This window comes from Acinonyx jubatus, chromosome B3, assembly GCF_027475565.1.
Source record: "Acinonyx jubatus isolate Ajub_Pintada_27869175 chromosome B3, VMU_Ajub_asm_v1.0, whole genome shotgun sequence".
NCBI lineage: Eukaryota > Metazoa > Chordata > Mammalia > Carnivora > Felidae > Acinonyx > Acinonyx jubatus.
In genome coordinates this window covers 72,503,913-72,522,242 of record NC_069386.1, presented here as the reverse complement: position 1 = coordinate 72,522,242, position 18,330 = coordinate 72,503,913, and the positions used below count along the sequence as shown (strand labels likewise).

Here is an 18,330-nt window from a genome sequence, read left to right as displayed (position 1 = left end):
AGAAGGCACTTCCCGTCTCCATAAAATGAAGGACTAACGAATGGCCTGCTTGGCTCTGAGGTTCAGTGACCTCAACACATTGCCTGGCTGGTCCAGGGAAATCAGTGCCCAACCCAGCGTCCCCATCTCTAAGCTCCCTTGGTCATTCCACTTGGCTTGGAAACCTTCTGCCAGCTGCCCCAGTCTAGCCCCCTCCCAAGGGCCATGCCCCCAACTCTGCCATACCCCTCTGCTATTGACACTCAGTCCCCTCCCGTCTCACTGTTGGATGCAGGACCCAGGCCTGGAAGCAGAGAGGACACTATGCAAGTGGGGCTGGGCCAGCGGAGGAGGTAGAGCAGGAGGGGCAGCAGTGTCAGAGGCCAGGAGAGCCCTGGGGGAGGGCCAGGGCCCTGCCTGCCTGAGGTCATGGTGGTCTGACCAGTCCCCTCTCCTGCCAGCTATGGAATGTGAAGCCTGGCCTGGGAGATATTTTGGCTGCACTTTGAGCCGTCCCCGCCCCCTGGAACTCAGACCCTGTACACTCCATGCCATAACAATGACGACCACTTCCAATTGTTTCCTAGCTGGGGGGGTGGGGGTGGGGAGAGCACTTTGGGGAAAGGGGGGGAGCCTGGGGGAAATGCTTCTAGTGACAACAGCCCTTTCTAAATCCGGCTAGGGACTGGGTGCAGGTGGGGGTGGGGGTGCCTGCTGCCTGATATATACAGCCCCTGACCAGGTCAAGCTCCACGGCTCTCCCCTGTGCTCTGTCTTTCCTTGCTGCTCTCAGGTAGGAGCGCCAAGCAGGAGGCCTTCCTCTGGGATAAGGGGGCCCCAGTTTCAGGAAGGGGCTCCTCTAGGAACAGCAAGCTGCATGCAGGGCTTCATGCAGAGTACAGGTCTGATCATTGAGCACACATGTGCAGGTCTAAACATGAGTGTAGGTGCCTTGGGAGTGGGAGGGCTCATGTGTTGGGAGTGTGTGTGGATGTCTATATCTGAACATATGGGACCAGAATGCATTATGCATTAGAGGTGTGTGCGCGCGCGCGTGTGTGTGTGTGTGCGTGCGTGTGTGTTTTGTGTACAAGCATGCAGTCTCAATGCATGGTGAGGGAGGGTATGTACCTTACTGCCTAATTAAGATACAAAAATGTCAAGTGGGAGACATGTTTATGATCACACCTGAGGATAGCTGGTCCATTTGAGGGGAGGGAGAAGAGGATGGCAGAGAAGAATTACTGAGGAAGCACATATGCTTCAAAGCTAGTTCTACGGGGTCCGTAATGAGTGACTACCTATATCCATGCACATGGAGGTGCTTGTGTGCACATTCAGAAGTCGAGACTGCTACAGCATGTGTACACCCTGCAAAAGGAGCTCACAGGCGTGTGGTGTGCCTGACCCAAGTGTTTGTATACTTGAGAATGTACAGTGATATGGGCTTATTTATACTGGATATTTAACATGTGTGTCTGTTGCCCAGGCATGATGGCACAGTGGGAGGGAAGTATGTGCCGAGGTAGAGGAAGGAAGCGTGTCTGTATGAGGCATGTGTGTGAGCAGCGGGCATATGTGTTCATCAGAGGACATATGGAGAGCATTTGGCTGTGTGATGGGTGTGCCTATGAGAGGATGCCCACAAGGGTCTCCTCTCTGAGAGGGTCTACCAAGACTGACAATCAAATGGGAACAGAATGGAAGAGAACTAGATTTAGTCATGAGACATGGGGCTAAAGGCCTGGCTCCACCACTAAATAGTTGTGTGTTCTTTGACAAGAAAGCCCCTTAACCTTGCTTTCTTCATCTGTAGAACAGGGTGAAGACTGAGTAAGAGAGTGTGCATAAAAATGCTTTGTAGACTGTAAAGGACTGAACAGATGTGAGCATTAGTTGTTTCTCAGGTGGCTCAAAGAAGGCAAGTTTCACTAGATGAGTATAGGCAAGGGAAAGACCATCTCCAGGTGGGAGGAAGATGAATGGACATCAGGAAACTGTCAGATCTATTGCCCAGGAGAAAGGGCAACAGTGTTTGGAAAGCCAGACAGAGGACAGGACCAGAGAAGCTGGCCACCACTCCCCACCTGTTTTCAGACCTAGGGGAGGGGCAGGTGCTGAGGGGCAGAGCCAGAGAGCAGCAGGGAGATGGCCCTGACACAGCCTTCCCTCTTTCCAGGTCCCCTGCAGGCTTGAGCCCCTTTCATCTAGTACACACATTCGAGAAACCAAGGTAAGGAAAGCGGAAGATGGAGTGTGGGGGAATCTGGGAAGATTGGCCATGACAGCCCCAAAGCCAGGCATGGGACTCTGTTTCTGCCTTGCCTTGGGGAGTATGTCTTGGTAACCAAGAGCTCCTTGCCTGTGACTAGAGAGGAGGTGCCAAGGAGGAATAAGGATAAGAGATGGATGGAGTTAACTTTCTGCTCCCATGAGAAGCCCAGAACGCTCCTCCCTCCTCTAGGAGTGCCCCAAGCTGAACAAAAGTTAGCCTCCCTTTCTGCCTGACAGGTTTGCTAGGCTATTACGTGGTTGAGGGATAAGCTCAGGGAACCAGGGACTCACAGTGACCCCCCTGACTCATGAGTACGGTGCTAGGCTCTGGGGCTCCCACTGAAACAGATAACCCAGGGAAGGGAGTGGAGGGTGGGCGGACAGGAGGGCAGCCAGCATCTTCTCCAGCTCCCACCCACTGCAGGCACAGCCATGGTGGATGCGGAGATGGCCGCCTTTGGGGCCGCCGCCCCCTTCCTGCGAAAGTCAGAGAAGGAGCGGCTGGAAGCCCAGACCCGACCTTTTGACCTCAAGAAGGATGTCTTCGTGCCTGATGACAAAGAGGAGTTCGTCAAGGCCAAAATTTTGTCTCGAGAGGGTGGCAAAGTCACTGCTGAGACTGAGCATGGCAAGGTGGGCAGCAGGGCTGGTATGAGTGGCCCTCCTGGACTCCTCCCATAGCTGGGGTACACAGAGAGGGTTGCCACCAGGACCCACCCCATGCAAACCTGAGGACAGTCCGATTTCCCCTTCCTCTGGCAGGGATCCACACCTGCCAAATAGCCCTTCTCCTTCCCAACATCCTGTCTGTCTTCTCTATGATCACCGGTGGTTCTCTCTTGAACACCACTGTCCTAGAACTCACCTGACTCCTTTCTGGGAGGAGGGAGGGCTGACCGTACGGCCTGCATGTGGACTGTTGCAGACGGTGACCGTGAAGGAGGACCAGGTGATGCAGCAGAACCCACCCAAGTTTGACAAGATCGAGGACATGGCCATGCTGACCTTCCTGCACGAACCTGCCGTGCTCTACAACCTCAAGGAGCGCTATGCCTCTTGGATGATCTACGTGAGTGCGCCCTCCAGGACATCCTCTGAATCTAGTAGCTTCCTGGTCTGCACAGGCCTGCCTCCTGGAACCCCAGGTTTCTGTTCTTTGTGTGCAGCCATTACAGCACTCTATCTGGGCCCCTGCCTCCCTGGTTCAGTTCTAATACCCCCCCCAGGCTGGGATTACTCAGATTTAGTGCTTTCATAGATTTTCCTTTCTCCTCTTCCCCTCCTGGAATGGTTCTCTAACTCTGAAATCTGCCATCCTCCCCTCTTCATTGCCAAAAACTCAAGCCTCCTTTTCTACCCTAGACCTACTCAGGCCTCTTCTGTGTCACCGTCAATCCCTACAAGTGGCTGCCGGTATACAATGCAGAGGTGGTGGCTGCCTACCGGGGCAAGAAGAGGAGCGAGGCACCGCCCCACATCTTCTCCATCTCTGACAACGCCTATCAGTACATGCTGACAGGTGGCAGGCCTTGACTGGAGGGTTTTCTGGGGAACCCCATGGGAGGGAATGGGCCTATTGGTTTGGGCCACTGGGAGATGCCTGGAGAGAGGCAGGGAGGTGGGGTGGTAGGGTGGGTGGATGCCAGGCAAAAGCATCCTGTGTGTCTCCTGATTTTTCCTCCCCACTTTCTTCCAACAGACAGAGAAAACCAGTCCATCCTGATCACGTGAGTGTACCTCCTACCCTGGTCCCTTCCAGAACCTCCCTGACCCCAGCCCCCATCAGGGACCCCAGATCCCATCAAGGACCCGCCATTCTCTTTTCCCTCTACCTTCATGCCAGCTCTTCTTTCTCCAGTGACTTTTACCTTTGCCTTTGCTCCCCTGCTTCCTTTCTGCTTCCCACTCCTGTGGCAGTTTTCCTCTCTCCTTCCCTTCACTCTCTCTCCTCCAACTCATGGCTCTCTTATCCATAAGCCCAGCGTCACCATATCTTCTTCCCCTCCACACTTTCTTTCATCTTTCCCCATTCTGCCACGCCCACCGCCCCCCATTCTTTTCCAAAATGGCCCAGGCCCATTGCCTCATGTTGACCTTGGCTATCTGAGACCAGCAAACCCGGCATTTTCCTGTCATCCTTCCTGGTGCTCTCCCTGACACCATGCGTGTCGGAGTACAGCTGTGTGCTTAGGATGCACGTTACCCGGAAGCTCCTGCTTCAGGGCTCCCACTGTCGAGTAGGACCAGACATTCTCTCCTGATTTGAGGCCTGTTTGTCTCAAGCGGTATCTGTTCATTGCCTAATGAGCCCCTGCCTCTCCCGACAGTGGGGAATCTGGGGCAGGAAAGACTGTCAACACCAAGAGGGTCATCCAGTACTTCGCTGTTATTGCCGCCATTGGGGATCGCAAGAAGGAGCAGACCCCAGGGAAGGTAGGCCTGTTATCCTCCACGGGCCTGCACTGCAAAAAGGGAAGGGGAGACCTCTTACCAGCCATCCTTCCTGACCTCTGCAGGGCACTCTGGAGGACCAGATCATCCAGGCCAATCCTGCCCTGGAGGCCTTTGGCAATGCCAAGACAGTCCGGAATGACAACTCCTCCCGCTTTGTGAGTGGTCCCTGACCTTGGGTTTGGGACTTGGGCTGGTGAAGGGATGGTGTCAAACATGAGCCTGGCCTCCACTCATCACCACTCTCCTCCATCTCTCTAGGGGAAATTCATTCGAATCCATTTTGGGGCGACCGGAAAGTTGGCGTCTGCAGACATAGAGACCTGTGAGTGCCATGAATCTGCTAGGACTCAACTTGAGCTCACCCTCATTCTAAGTCATCATGATCCCAACCTGTCTCTCTTCTCTCTCTGTCTGTCTGCCTTTCTGTCTCTGTCTCTTTTGTGTTTCTAGGTCTATATATTTGTCTCTCTCTGAGACTCCCTCTGGTCTTTCTCCACCTCTGTCTCTGCATGTCTGTATGGGAACCTCTCTCTTTGTCTCTCCCTTTCCCTCTGCCTTTTGCTTGCTATGCTTATCATTCATTCCCCTCTATTTCCTTGCACCTAAATCCCAACATTTCTCTTTTTTCTCCCATTACTGTTCACAGACCTTCTGGAAAAATCCAGAGTTATTTTCCAGTTGAAAGCGGAGAGAGACTATCACATTTTCTACCAAATCCTGTCTAACAAAAAGCCCGAGCTGCTGGGTGAGTCAGAGCTACCAACTGAGACCAACTATCTCCATGGCAACCTTGTCCCCTCTGCTTGAGGCTGCTTGCTAGCATGTCCTGGGTTTATGGCACTGCTGGATTCAGTTCTGTGGGATGTGGGACCACATTAAGCCTTGTCATGTGCTTTCCTGCGAGTCCTGTGCTGTGGTAGGCAGCCCCAGCGAGAGCCAGGGAGTTGTGCCTCATCCTAACCACATCTTTTCTTCCCAGACATGCTGCTGATCACCAACAACCCCTATGATTATGCATTCATCTCCCAAGGAGAGACCACGGTGGCCTCCATTGATGACGCTGAAGAGCTCATGGCCACTGATGTAAGTGTGTGAGAACCTGGTTGAGAGGTGAGGGGACAGGCAGTGAGGGGTAAATGAGGCCAGTTCAATGGCTCAGTAGGAGAGCTTAGACACTGTCTATCTCTTATTCAAAGTGGTATGGCCCTCCCCATGGGGCAGAACAAGCATTATGACCACTATGTGTTGGGAAATAGGTGTGATGAGACAGTGGTGGCCAGTATTTGATGTTCAAGCAAAAAAGGGCTGAACACCATGAGACAGAGAAGCAGACAAGACAAGAAGCAAGGCATCACCCAGGGAAGAGGGGTAGGTCATGCAGTCACCATGGGGCTGGGGCAGGCTGTTAGGTGAAGACCAGAGATAGGTATAAATGGTTCCAGCAGGGAAGCAAGTATAGGGCCCAGATGAAGGACAAAAGTAGAAATCATGAGTGGGTAAACAAGGCAACCCCAGAGGACAGTTGTGACCACAGATGCCAGATCTGGGGCAGTATGCACACCATCTTGCTCTTGTACTGCCCATCTTGGTGTTGGAGTTTCCTACCGGGTATGGGAGTATCAGAAGCCACAAGGATTCAGGAAAGAAGTTCTGTCTCCAACTGAAGCGGGATCTCATTTATGTACCATACTTCCTACTCCGGGGTCCACCAATATGGGATTTGCCTACAGAATGCCTTTGATGTGCTGGGCTTCACTTCAGAGGAGAAGAACTCCATGTACAAGCTGACGGGTGCCATCATGCACTTTGGAAACATGAAGTTCAAACAGAAGCAGCGAGAGGAGCAGGCTGAGCCAGACGGCACTGAAGGTAGGAGTCTGGATGCTGGAGGGCAGCTGTGGAGTCACTGAGGGCTACATCTGTAGAGGAGTCAACCCTTTACCAACTTGGCTGCCTGCCCTCTCCTTTCAGAGGCTGACAAATCTGCCTACCTCATGGGGCTCAACTCAGCTGACCTGCTCAAGGGGCTGTGCCACCCTCGAGTGAAAGTGGGCAATGAATATGTCACCAAGGGGCAGAATGTCCAGCAGGTGGGTCATCTTTAGGAGATAAATGAGGAGGGTGCTGGCATGCTGCACTGGGGGCTTTGGAATTCACTGTCCCCACTAACTCTGCTCATCTGGGTCCCTCCCTTACCTCCCAGGTGGCATATGCCACCGGGGCACTGGCCAAGGCAGTGTACGAGAAGATGTTCAACTGGATGGTGACACGGATCAATGCCACCCTGGAGACCAAGCAGCCACGCCAATACTTCATAGGGGTCCTGGACATCGCCGGCTTCGAGATCTTCGATGTGAGTTGGGGGAGCCTGGGTGTGGGGGGAACAGTAACTCACTCATTCGCACCTGTGACCATCATGGCCAGGAGTGGGAAAGGCGGTGGGGCTCAGCGGTGATAAACACATCATCCTGTCTTCCAGTGGGGGCTCCCTCTCCCTGGCCTGACAGAGGAGGGGTCCGGCCACACTCCTAACTGGGCTGGGGCACAGGCCTGGGCTGACCCCACTGTCCTCTCAGACCCCTGCCTGCCTGACCCGCTCCACCCCTGCCCCCCGCAGTTCAACAGCTTTGAGCAGCTGTGCATCAACTTCACCAACGAGAAGCTGCAGCAGTTCTTCAACCACCACATGTTCGTGCTGGAGCAGGAGGAGTACAAGAAGGAAGGCATCGAGTGGGAGTTCATCGACTTTGGCATGGACCTGCAGGCCTGCATCGACCTCATCGAGAAGGTGCTGCCTCCACCTGCTGCCTAAACTACCCACTCACGCCCTACATGAATGCCCCAGACAAAATGGCAGCCCCTCTCTCTGCTGGGGAACATGATCTCGATCCCAAGCCCTAGTTTCCAGAGTCCTGTGTTGTCCTGACCACCCAGGACAGGATGGCACAGGAGAGCCAAGGTCCCAGGGGCTTGAGAATGGACACAGGGAGGACAGGCAGCTCCAGGAAACCCTCTCATATCAGTATGTTTAAAAGCCCTGGTTTAACCTGGTTTGAGCCCGGGGCAGGGAAAAACAATGTATCTGTTTTCAACCCCAACATCTTAGGGATCTGGGCAATGCAGTGGTGTGTAAAGCACCTAGAGTATCCACATTCCCAGACTTTCACAAAAGTCCCTCTGAAATCACACAAAGTCTTCCACCTTGGGAAAGCTTGAACAGGTGCAAGTTTGTAAATAACTGTACTGAAAGCTGAACCTGATACCTTAACACCCAAAAGAGGCATCACCATAAACAAATATTGACCTTAGAGTAGGATCCATCTGCATCTGCATGAAGCATGCTCAACGATGTTTTCTCCTCGACCCTCAGCCCATGGGCATCATGTCCATCCTGGAGGAGGAATGCATGTTCCCCAAGGCCACTGATATGACCTTCAAGGCCAAGCTGTATGACAACCACCTGGGCAAGTCCAACAACTTCCAGAAGCCACGCAACATTAAGGGGAAGCCGGAAGCCCACTTCTCCCTGATCCATTACGCCGGCACCGTGGACTACAACATCCTGGGCTGGCTGCAGAAGAACAAAGACCCACTCAACGAGACGGTGGTGGCCTTGTACCAGAAGTCCTCCCTCAAGATGCTCAGTAACCTGTTTGCCAACTATGCGGGCGCTGATGCACGTAAGTAGAGACAGGGACTCTGGGGACTACAAAGCAGCGTTTCTGACCTGGTTCTGAGACAGGTTCATTGCACATTCCACCACTTTTGTGTCAGGTTTGCCCCCAAGGGGTACAGGATCAGTGAGATAGAATGGGGGTGGAGAGGCAGAGGCCCCCATAGTGAAGACCCTCACCTTGTGGCCAAATGCTTGCAAAGACATAAAGAGAGCCTGTGATTGTCCACCCCCCAACTCTGGCCTCCCACATGCCCACTCAGGCCCCTTTCTTTGACTCTCCCTCCACAGCTATTGATAAAGGCAAAGGCAAAGCCAAGAAAGGCTCATCCTTTCAGACTGTGTCAGCTCTGCACAGGGTGAGTCTGTGAGCCCAGCCCCCACCCAGCTAGGCTCCCCAGCACCCACCAGCCCTGCTCCTTCCTGCCTTTCCATCCCTGACTCCCCTGTCTCCTCCTTCCCTTGTGACCCCTTTCCTTCTTTGTCTTTCTTTCTCTCCATTCTCTCCCCCTTTGTGGGCTGCCCTCTCCTCTCCTCTTCTCCCATCTCAATATCTCCCTTTCCCTCTGGTCTCGGGCTGTCCCCTCCTCCATGTCCTCCCCAACATTTCTTCATTCTCTCCGTCTTTCTTTCCCTTCCCTCCTCTCCTCTCCCTTCCCTACATCCCTCTCCTTCACTTGCATTACTTTTCCCTCCTGCACTTTGGGCCACAGGAAAATCTGAACAAGCTGATGACCAACTTGCGCTCTACACATCCCCACTTCGTGCGTTGCATCATTCCCAATGAGACAAAGTCTCCAGGTGAGCCCCAGAACTTGCCACTGCTGGCCACATGCCCCAGGCCCTGGGGACAGGGCCTCCTAAGCCATCTCCTAATCCCCCACAATGGTGGTTTCCAAATGACACTCTCCTCCCATCCCCTATGAGATAGTAGACTACTCTCATCCACCCCCATTTCCTTGCATTTGCTGTGTGATTCGGGGGCCATGTAGTGCACTTAAATGGGCATCGCCTCATGTCATGCAGCCCCCCAGTGAGACATTTAGAGATTGCTTACCCTTTTTTGACTGATTAGGAGTTGGAGTCTCAGGGGCCTGGATTCAAGGCTTGGCTAACTCTGCTCTGGTCAGCTTAGTGACCTTGGTGAAGTCCCTTAAACTCTCTGGGCTTAACTCCTCTGGGATTAATTTCTTCTCTAGAAAATGGGATATATTTGCCCTGGCTACCACCTATGATAATAAACACAATATAAAATACAGAATGTGAAAGTCTTTTGGTTACTCTTAAGAGTATAGCTAGGAAGGGGCGCCTGGTTAAGCAGTCGGCTAAGCATCTGACTTCGGCTCAGGTCATGATCTTGCGGTCTGTGAGTTGGAGCCCCACATCAGGCTCTGTGCTGACAGCTCAGAGCCTGGAGCCTGCTTCAGATTCTGTGTCTCCCTCTCTCTCTGCCCCTCTCCTGCTTACACTCTGTCTTTCTCTCTCTCTCTCAAAAATAAACAAAACATTAAAAAAAATTTGTTAATAAAAGAGCATAGCTATGAACAAAATGAAAAAAAAAAGGACCACTTTCCATTATTAAATGACTTGCTAAGGTTACGGACTAGTGAGTGACAGAGCAAGGATCAGAGCCCAGAACTTCTGGTTTGGTCCAGTACTCTCCCTACACCTTCCTCCCCCCATCTCCTGCTGCAGGAGTGATAGACAACCCCCTGGTCATGCACCAGCTGCGCTGTAACGGTGTGCTGGAGGGCATCCGCATCTGCAGGAAGGGCTTCCCCAACCGCATCCTTTACGGGGATTTCAGGCAGAGGTGGGTACAGGGTCTCCCGGAGCTCAGGAAACAGGGGGAGCCTGGGCAGACCTGGTGGGGAGGGGAGTCCACAGGTGGCCCTGAATACTGTGGGCAGAGCAGGTCAGCACAGAATGTGGGTGACTCTGGGTACCTCCCTCTCCAGGTATCGCATCCTGAATCCAGCGGCCATCCCCGAGGGCCAATTCATTGACAGCAGGAAAGGGGCAGAGAAGCTGCTGGGCTCCCTAGACATTGACCACAATCAGTACAAGTTCGGCCATACCAAGGTAAGGGAAGGGAGGAGACAAGCTGGTTACAGAAAGACTTCTCTCGTCCTTTGGCTTCTCACCTCGTACCTCCTTCCCTTTGACCAATCATCTTAGGACCATCTCTGAATGGCATGCTTCCTTCCCTGTGAACCCTCCAGCACCACCCCCATCCCAGCTCTAGCTGCCATTGACCTCTTCCCTCCAGTTCTTTCCTAGGGTGTCACACTCCTTAAAAGAACCCTCTCTTCTTTCCCCTCCTGGCCCACCCACCCCTCGCCCACAGGTGTTCTTCAAGGCTGGGCTACTGGGGCTGCTGGAGGAGATGCGTGACGAGAGGCTGAGCCGCATCATCACCCGCATCCAGGCCCAGTCCCGGGGTGTGCTCTCCAGAATGGAGTACAAGAAGCTGCTGGAACGCAGGTGAGAGCTTCAGAAGGAGGCTCCTGACCATCTAAGGCCAGGCTGGTTCAGGGGCAGTGTCAGGAGAAAGCTCACTGAAATTTCAAGCAAGCAGACCAGCAGGAGGGGCTCCTACAGACCCAGGGTGGGCTTCACAGCCAGAGCGGCATAGAGGAAGGAAGGGCCATTACTTAGGAGTCAGGGCCTTAGGACAGGAAGGAGAGAGGGGACTCTCTCACCACCCCTTGCTGGGCCCCTGCAGAGACTCCCTGCTGATAATCCAGTGGAACATTCGGGCCTTCATGGGGGTTAAGAACTGGCCCTGGATGAAGCTCTACTTCAAGATCAAGCCGCTGCTGAAGAGCGCAGAGACAGAGAAGGAGATGGCCACCATGAAGGAGGAGTTTGCACGCATCAAAGAGGCGCTGGAGAAGTCAGAGGCTCGCCGCAAGGAGCTGGAGGAGAAGATGGTGTCCCTGCTGCAGGAGAAGAATGACCTCCAGCTCCAAGTGCAGGCGGTGAGGCTCCTGGGCCTTTGCTAGCTTGCCTGCCCTGCTCAGCCAACATCTTCCACACACCCTGTACTTTCCCGCCTGGGGCTCACCTTCTCCTTTCATAGGCACAGGATTCTAGGGTCAATACTTCAAACACCTCTAAGGAGGTCCCTCCAGAGAATGAATGGGAAGGGGAAAAGAACTACCTTTTAAAAACAGACTTTCCACCTGGATTCAGCCTGGATCCACAGCTTAATAATTTTTTGGCCCTGAGCAAACCACATGTTATCTTTGAGTCTCAATGACCTCATCTCTGGACGGAGGATAAAGCTGCCCATCTCACTAGGTTGTAAATATGTGAAGTGCTGGCATCAGCAAATGTAGTGTCTTCCCTTCAGTGGAGTAGACCAGAGGAAGAAGGCCAACTAAAGAGACTTCTGATTCCCTTCCTCTCTACTTCCATCCCCCAATGTTCCCATCATATTGTCCTGAAATTCTTCCCTTCCTCATTCTTCTGAGGTTTCTCTCAGCTGGGATATCCTGGAGCTCCCCTCCTACAGTGAAGGCTGAGCCTCTCCCTCCCTGCATCTGTTAGGGCAGCCACCCCACCCACTGATCAGCCTCCCCTCTGTGCCTTGTCCTCAGGAACAAGACAACCTGGCTGATGCAGAGGAACGCTGTGACCAGCTGATCAAGAACAAGATCCAACTGGAGGCCAAGGTGAAGGAGATGACAGAGAGGCTGGAGGACGAGGAGGAGATGAATGCAGAGCTCACTGCCAAGAAGCGCAAGCTGGAAGATGAGTGCTCTGAGCTCAAAAGGGACATTGATGACCTGGAGCTGACACTGGCCAAGGTGGAGAAGGAGAAGCATGCAACAGAGAACAAGGTGAGGGCAGCTTCTTCTGGCTCCAGCCCAGGTCTCCTCAGGATTCCCAAACCACAGGGTGGTCCTGGTCCTTGGCACTGGACATCCCCATAGACATCTCCAGGCTGGTGACCTGTGACCCTAAAGGGGATGGGGGTCTTGGTTGGCAGGTGAAGAACCTGACAGAGGAAATGGCTGGGCTAGATGAGATCATCGCCAAGCTGACCAAGGAAAAGAAGGCTCTGCAGGAGGCCCACCAGCAAGCCCTAGATGACCTTCAGGCCGAGGAGGACAAGGTCAACACCCTGACCAAGGCCAAAGTCAAGCTGGAGCAGCAGGTGGACGATGTAAGTAGATTGTCACAGGGCCTAGATATACCATGTCCATGTCCATGTGTATTTGTGTGTATATGTTTAGAAGGATGGGATTGGAGAGTATTCCCTCCCCTGATAACTTTCTAAAAAGGAGCTGGGGAATAGCAAAGGGGAAGGGTGATCAATTATGAGTTATCCATTTCATCCTACTGATATGATCAACAGTAGAGATGGGCTTCCTTTTCTCGATTTAGGGTCAGGCCTTTATATCTCTACCTTCAACCATAGGATTAGAGAGATATCACATAAAAACGTGATACATTTCTTTGGGAAATTTGTGAGACTCCTCAAGGAGGATCTTTGGACCTCTAATATTTTAGGCAGGATCTAGTCCTCAGTGATCATTGTTTTGCAGATAGTTCTCTGTGCATATGTCCATGGGATCACTTATCACCCCATGTTATCATTACTGAAGTATCTGTCTCAGCCCTAAGACCAAAAGCTGCCTTTAGGTAGAACTTGGATTTATTCAGGGTTGTGTCTAAAGTGCCTAGCACAGGTCTGCAGAAGCTCACGGGATGCTGAATGAATGAAGGCAGCTTTGGGGTTTCAGCACACAGCCATTCATTAAATCATTTATCAAATGGTTACTGAGCATCCCTCTATACCAGGCACTCTCCCAGTCCTCTCGCCCACTCTGGGGAAGCTTTTCTGAGTCCTGGACATTTCTTAGGATTCCCTAACCCTGGAGTGACTGAGCTTCCAAATCACCAAATCAGGACGATTGGTCTTACGGGGCACACTGGTCCTTCTTTCCACCAGCTGGAGGGGTCCCTGGAGCAGGAGAAGAAGGTGCGCATGGACCTGGAGCGAGCAAAGCGGAAGCTGGAGGGCGACCTGAAGCTGACCCAGGAGAGCATCATGGACCTGGAGAACGACAAGCAGCAGCTGGACGAGCGGCTGAAAAAGTAGCGTGCTCCCCTCCCTGGTGCCCTTCCTCCCCCTCAGCTCAGCGGACTGTTCTGCCCATGACAGTACATGCTGCCCCAAGACACCCACCCTCAGAACCCCACGCAGGCTCCATCAGTGGCTACAAAACTGTGGGCAGAGGCCTCCAGGAAGAGGGCCTTCCTCCCCCAGACACGTGTAGCCAGGCCCCGCAGTCCTCCCTGGCAAAAACTTGAACTTGGATCCCTCAAACCTTTTCTTCCTGTTGGGGAGTGAAGAGATGGAAAATAACAGCTCACCTCCTTTTTGACACAAGTCTCTTTGGAGACCAGTTGCTTAACACTGAGGAAGGTTCCACACAAAAGCCTCTCAGGAAAGGCTTTTCAGGTCCTTCACAGAGAACCTGGAGGACCACAGAGAAACGGGTCAGCTGCCACACTTGAGCAGTGCAGGGTCCTATGAACTTGTGGATCTAATCCTTATTGCAAATTCTACCAAAATGTATAGATCCACTTTCCACACTTGGGAAACTGAACCTGCAGGATGTATTTGGACAATCAAGGATCTTATGGTGCTTTAGGGTCAGGATTTCGAAAGGCTCTGAGAGTTATCATGATTATATCCTCATTGGGCTTGCTTCTGTTCAGCAATCTTTACACTTCTCCAGACGCAGCATTTGTTGAATGAACTAATGACTATATCATGCCATGGACCCTCAAACCACCTTCTAAGAGTGGTATTTTGAGGCCCACTTTACCAAAGCAGAAATGAAGGTTCAGAAAGGTTAACCAAAGGGTCTAAAGTAACAGTAACAGAATTAAAGGCCATCAGAGCAAAAAGGGGCCTTTGAAACCATCTTATCCAATGCCTCATTCTACAGAACCACAGAGAGGAAGTCCCACAGAGCCCAGGTCTTGTCACTCCACCTGCGGTGCTCTGCCAATTACATTTCTTGTTGGACTTCAGCCTTTCGGCATGTGTTACATTTTCAGGGACTCTACATCAGCCCCAGATGCTATTTTTCTAGTGAAATCCTGCTCTTCATTTTTTGTATTACCATTTCCAACCACTGGTGGGCCCTCCAGGTGCCCAACCAACCTTCCTCACCTTACCCTCCCCGCTTCTCTACAGGAAGGACTTTGAACTGAATGCCCTCAATGCCAGGATTGAGGATGAGCAGGCCCTCGGCAGCCAGTTGCAGAAGAAGCTCAAAGAGCTTCAGGTGAGGTGTGGGATGCCTAGGCTGGGGTCCCTGGGCTGGCTGTCGGCGTCCTCGACCCCCTCCTCCAGGACGTCCTCCCCAGCATTACAGGCACTTGCTATGTGTCCATGAGGAGAGACGCTGAGCTACTCCAGCACACCCATGAAGCACCCCTTGGAGGGGCTGGGATGACATAGGAAGAGACCTTGAAAAGGTCACAGGTGTAGGAGGCAGAAATCCTGGCTTCCTGTCTCAACTCTGGCTTAGCTGGTGACCGCAGGGAGCCCACTCCAGATCTCTGAGTCTCTGTGTCTCCCCTGTTACCAATGGCTTTTAAGTCCCTTTAGCCCTGACAATCTTTGACTTCTATTCTTACCCTAAAGAAGACACCATGTTAGGTCTTTAGATAAACATGGCTCTCTCATTCTAAACTTTTGATAGTTTTGCTCCTAAACTGCTTAAAATATCCCTAGAACATAAGTCTCTTTGTCCCTCTTAAAGTGTGAGCTTCAACCCCCTGTCCTTCCAACAGACAATGTATAATGTTTGGGACTGAAGGAGGGCTAGCTCAGCAGCCAAAACATCTTCCCTAAATCTTTTATTTCCACCTCTCTGCTGATAAAACTGAACTGACTTGCTATTCCAGACAGGCCAGGAATGTTCTGGAGCCCTGGGGTGGGGTCTGCAGGCAGTGGGTCTGAGCTTTCTGTGTCCCGGCCCAGGCTCGCATCGAGGAGCTGGAGGAGGAGCTGGAGGCTGAGCGCACCGCCAGGGCCAAGGTGGAGAAGCTGCGCTCAGACCTGTCCCGGGAGCTGGAGGAGATCAGCGAGCGGCTGGAAGAGGCCGGCGGGGCCACGTCCGTGCAGATCGAGATGAACAAGAAACGCGAGGCCGAGTTCCAGAAGATGAGGCGGGACCTGGAGGAGGCCACGCTGCAGCACGAGGCCACGGCGGCGGCCCTGCGCAAGAAGCACGCCGACAGCGTGGCCGAGCTGGGCGAGCAGATCGACAACCTGCAGCGTGTGAAGCAGAAGCTGGAGAAAGAGAAGAGCGAGTTCAAGCTGGAGCTGGATGATGTCACCTCCAACATGGAGCAGATCATCAAGGCCAAGGTGGGCTGCCCGCTCACCCTCCTTGCACCCAATTCCCTCCACCCACCTTCACTTTCTGTGCATGTCTCCTCTCTTCTCTGATGGTCCAGTTTCCCACCTCTCTTCTTCCACCCTGTTCTCCCATCCTCTCCCTACCATGCCTCTCCTCTTCACTTCTGTACATACACCCCTTACAACCCTTCATCCACCGTATCCACTCCCCTTCCTCCATCAGGCTAACCTGGAGAAGATGTGCCGGACCCTGGAAGACCAGATGAATGAGCACCGAAGCAAGGCCGAGGAGACCCAGCGTTCTGTCAACGACCTCACCAGCCAGCGGGCCAAGCTACAGACTGAGAATGGTAAGTCACCCTCCACCTCCCCCATTTCTAAGCCACCCAGCCTTAGGGAGACACTCACATACGTGTACACACACACACACACACACACACACACACACCTCCAAAGAGTGGGGCCTAACAGTTAAGGGAAGGGTTGGGGAGAGAGGTGACTGACCTTCCGGAGTTGAGTGTGCCTGGGTTCTTCTCCAGGTGAGCTGTCTCGGCAGCTGGATGAGAAGGAGGCACTGATCTCCCAGCTGACCCGAGGCAAGCTCACCTACACCCAGCAGCTGGAGGACCTCAAGAGGCAGCTGGAGGAAGAAGTTAAGGTGAGGCCGAGACTCAGGCCACTAGGTCCAGGCAGGGAGCAAGCAGGTCCCAAGAATGAGGCTTGCTGTTTTTCACTGTTCTCCCATTTTCCAAAAGGAATAATAGCCCAGAGCCTACCACATGCTTCCTAAATCTATTGCCCAGGCCGAGGCCCTCTGCCTTTCTGTTGCCATCCCTGGAGGAAGAGGGGCATGGGATAAGGATGCCTGGGTTGGGGAAAGTGAGGCAGAGAAGAGGAAATAAACTAGGGAGGAATGATTGTCTTGGCTGGGCACAAGTATGGGATGAAGGAACAGTACAAATAGGTCTTGGGATTAGGAGGGCAATCTGAAAACTAGAGAAAGAAACTAGGGGCACCTGGGTGGCTCAGTTGGTTAAGTGCCTGACTTCAGCTCAGGTCACAACCTTGTGGTTTGTGGGTTTGAGCCCCATGTCAGTCTCTGTGCTGACAGCTCAGAGCCTAGAACCTACTTCAGATTCTGTGTCTCCCTCTCTCTCTGCCCCTCTCCAGCTCTGTCTCTCTCTCAAAAATAAACATTTTTTAAAAATTTAAAGAAAAGGGGTGGGGGAGAATATGACTTTTTTAAAAAGGCCAGGGCTTCCATCGTGACCTGTCCCTTAGAGCTTGGTAATCTTGGGGGAACCACCTAACCTCTTTGAGCCCCCGTAAAAGAGGACGAGGTCAATAATGCCTGCTGCAGTGAAGAGCAAGGAGTGGTGGGCATGACACATTGTGTGAACTGTACAATACTATATGGACACGCTTTGTTATTAGTCCTCAGTAGACTTTTCCGGGCCCATGGGGGATTTAGAAATAGGTGAGGTCCCGGGGAGGATGGAGAAACTAGGGTGAGCATGTGGGCGCTGTCTGGGGTTGTACTTTGGAGAAAGCTGAGCCCACCTTCCGGTGCCCACCCCTCCCCAGGCGAAGAACGCCCTGGCCCACGCACTGCAGTCAGCCCGACACGACTGTGACCTGCTGCGGGAGCAGTACGAGGAGGAGACGGAGGCCAAGGCTGAGTTGCAGCGCGTCCTGTCCAAGGCCAACTCGGAGGTGGCCCAGTGGAGGACCAAGTACGAGACAGATGCCATCCAGAGGACAGAGGAACTTGAAGAAGCCAAGTGAGTCCCTGGTGGCCTGCCTCTCACTGAGGCCCCTCTGCAGGCAGGACACAACCCTGCCCAGACCTGGGAAGATTCTGCACCTTGGGATAGACGTTTGGCCAGGTTTTGACAACACAGGAGAACTCTGTCTGGGGGCCCCCCACTTCTTTCTCCTCTCAGGGAAGCTTTTTGCTCGCGTTATGTTTCTCATCCGAATATAAGACGAACAAAAGGTTTGTCTGAGGGCAGAGTGCTCCCACCTGGGGCAGGGTGCTGTGGTGGGATGGGGGATGCGGGGGGGGGGGGTGTTGTAGTAGCCCATGCGTCCTCCATGTCTGCAGCATAGAGGCTGGCCCAGGGTCAGGGGAGACCATCTGGAAGGCCCTCTTGGGTTCTGTGGGTCTTCACAACCTGCCACCAAGACCCTCTGCCTGCCCGCCTCTCAGCCTCCTGGGGCCTGTCCTCAGCTTTTCCAACAATGCTTCTGAATTTTCAAGGATTGTTTTCTAGAACACTCACGTTGTTTCCCCTTGTCCAAATCTATACCCTCCATCTTCCCCACCCTCTCCCATCTGCCACACCCCCACTGCCCCGGGCAGGAAGAAGCTGGCCCAGCGGCTGCAGGACGCCGAGGAGGCCGTGGAGGCCGTCAACGCCAAGTGCTCATCCCTGGAGAAGACCAAGCACCGACTGCAGAATGAGATCGAGGACCTGATGGTGGATGTGGAGCGCTCCAATGCAGCCGCCGCAGCCCTGGACAAGAAGCAGAGGAATTTCGACAAGGTGGGCCCGAGCTG

General features: G+C 53.2%; 1 protein-coding gene across 1 annotated transcript in view; it reads left to right on the top strand.

Moving 5' to 3' along the window:
* Positions 1–669: 669 nt before the first annotated feature.
* LOC106979468 (myosin-7) overlaps positions 670–18,330 on the top strand; it is a 22,362-nt gene continuing 4,701 nt past the window's right edge. The window contains exons 1-31 of the mRNA XM_053224282.1: positions 670–772; positions 2,159–2,212; positions 2,678–2,886; positions 3,179–3,322; positions 3,616–3,772; positions 3,953–3,980; positions 4,581–4,686; positions 4,770–4,862; positions 4,966–5,029; positions 5,354–5,452; positions 5,687–5,790; positions 6,438–6,576; positions 6,679–6,797; positions 6,911–7,060; positions 7,325–7,495; positions 8,078–8,387; positions 8,672–8,739; positions 9,094–9,181; positions 10,076–10,193; positions 10,339–10,462; positions 10,728–10,864; positions 11,106–11,361; positions 11,983–12,225; positions 12,375–12,551; positions 13,341–13,486; positions 14,598–14,688; positions 15,390–15,779; positions 15,994–16,120; positions 16,310–16,428; positions 17,355–17,551; positions 18,133–18,316. Coding sequence (XP_053080257.1) covers positions 2,686–2,886; positions 3,179–3,322; positions 3,616–3,772; positions 3,953–3,980; positions 4,581–4,686; positions 4,770–4,862; positions 4,966–5,029; positions 5,354–5,452; positions 5,687–5,790; positions 6,438–6,576; positions 6,679–6,797; positions 6,911–7,060; positions 7,325–7,495; positions 8,078–8,387; positions 8,672–8,739; positions 9,094–9,181; positions 10,076–10,193; positions 10,339–10,462; positions 10,728–10,864; positions 11,106–11,361; positions 11,983–12,225; positions 12,375–12,551; positions 13,341–13,486; positions 14,598–14,688; positions 15,390–15,779; positions 15,994–16,120; positions 16,310–16,428; positions 17,355–17,551; positions 18,133–18,316 — 4,350 coding nt within the window. The 5' untranslated portion in view covers positions 670–772; positions 2,159–2,212; positions 2,678–2,685. The remainder of the gene's footprint in view (positions 773–2,158; positions 2,213–2,677; positions 2,887–3,178; positions 3,323–3,615; positions 3,773–3,952; positions 3,981–4,580; positions 4,687–4,769; positions 4,863–4,965; positions 5,030–5,353; positions 5,453–5,686; positions 5,791–6,437; positions 6,577–6,678; positions 6,798–6,910; positions 7,061–7,324; positions 7,496–8,077; positions 8,388–8,671; positions 8,740–9,093; positions 9,182–10,075; positions 10,194–10,338; positions 10,463–10,727; positions 10,865–11,105; positions 11,362–11,982; positions 12,226–12,374; positions 12,552–13,340; positions 13,487–14,597; positions 14,689–15,389; positions 15,780–15,993; positions 16,121–16,309; positions 16,429–17,354; positions 17,552–18,132; positions 18,317–18,330) is intronic.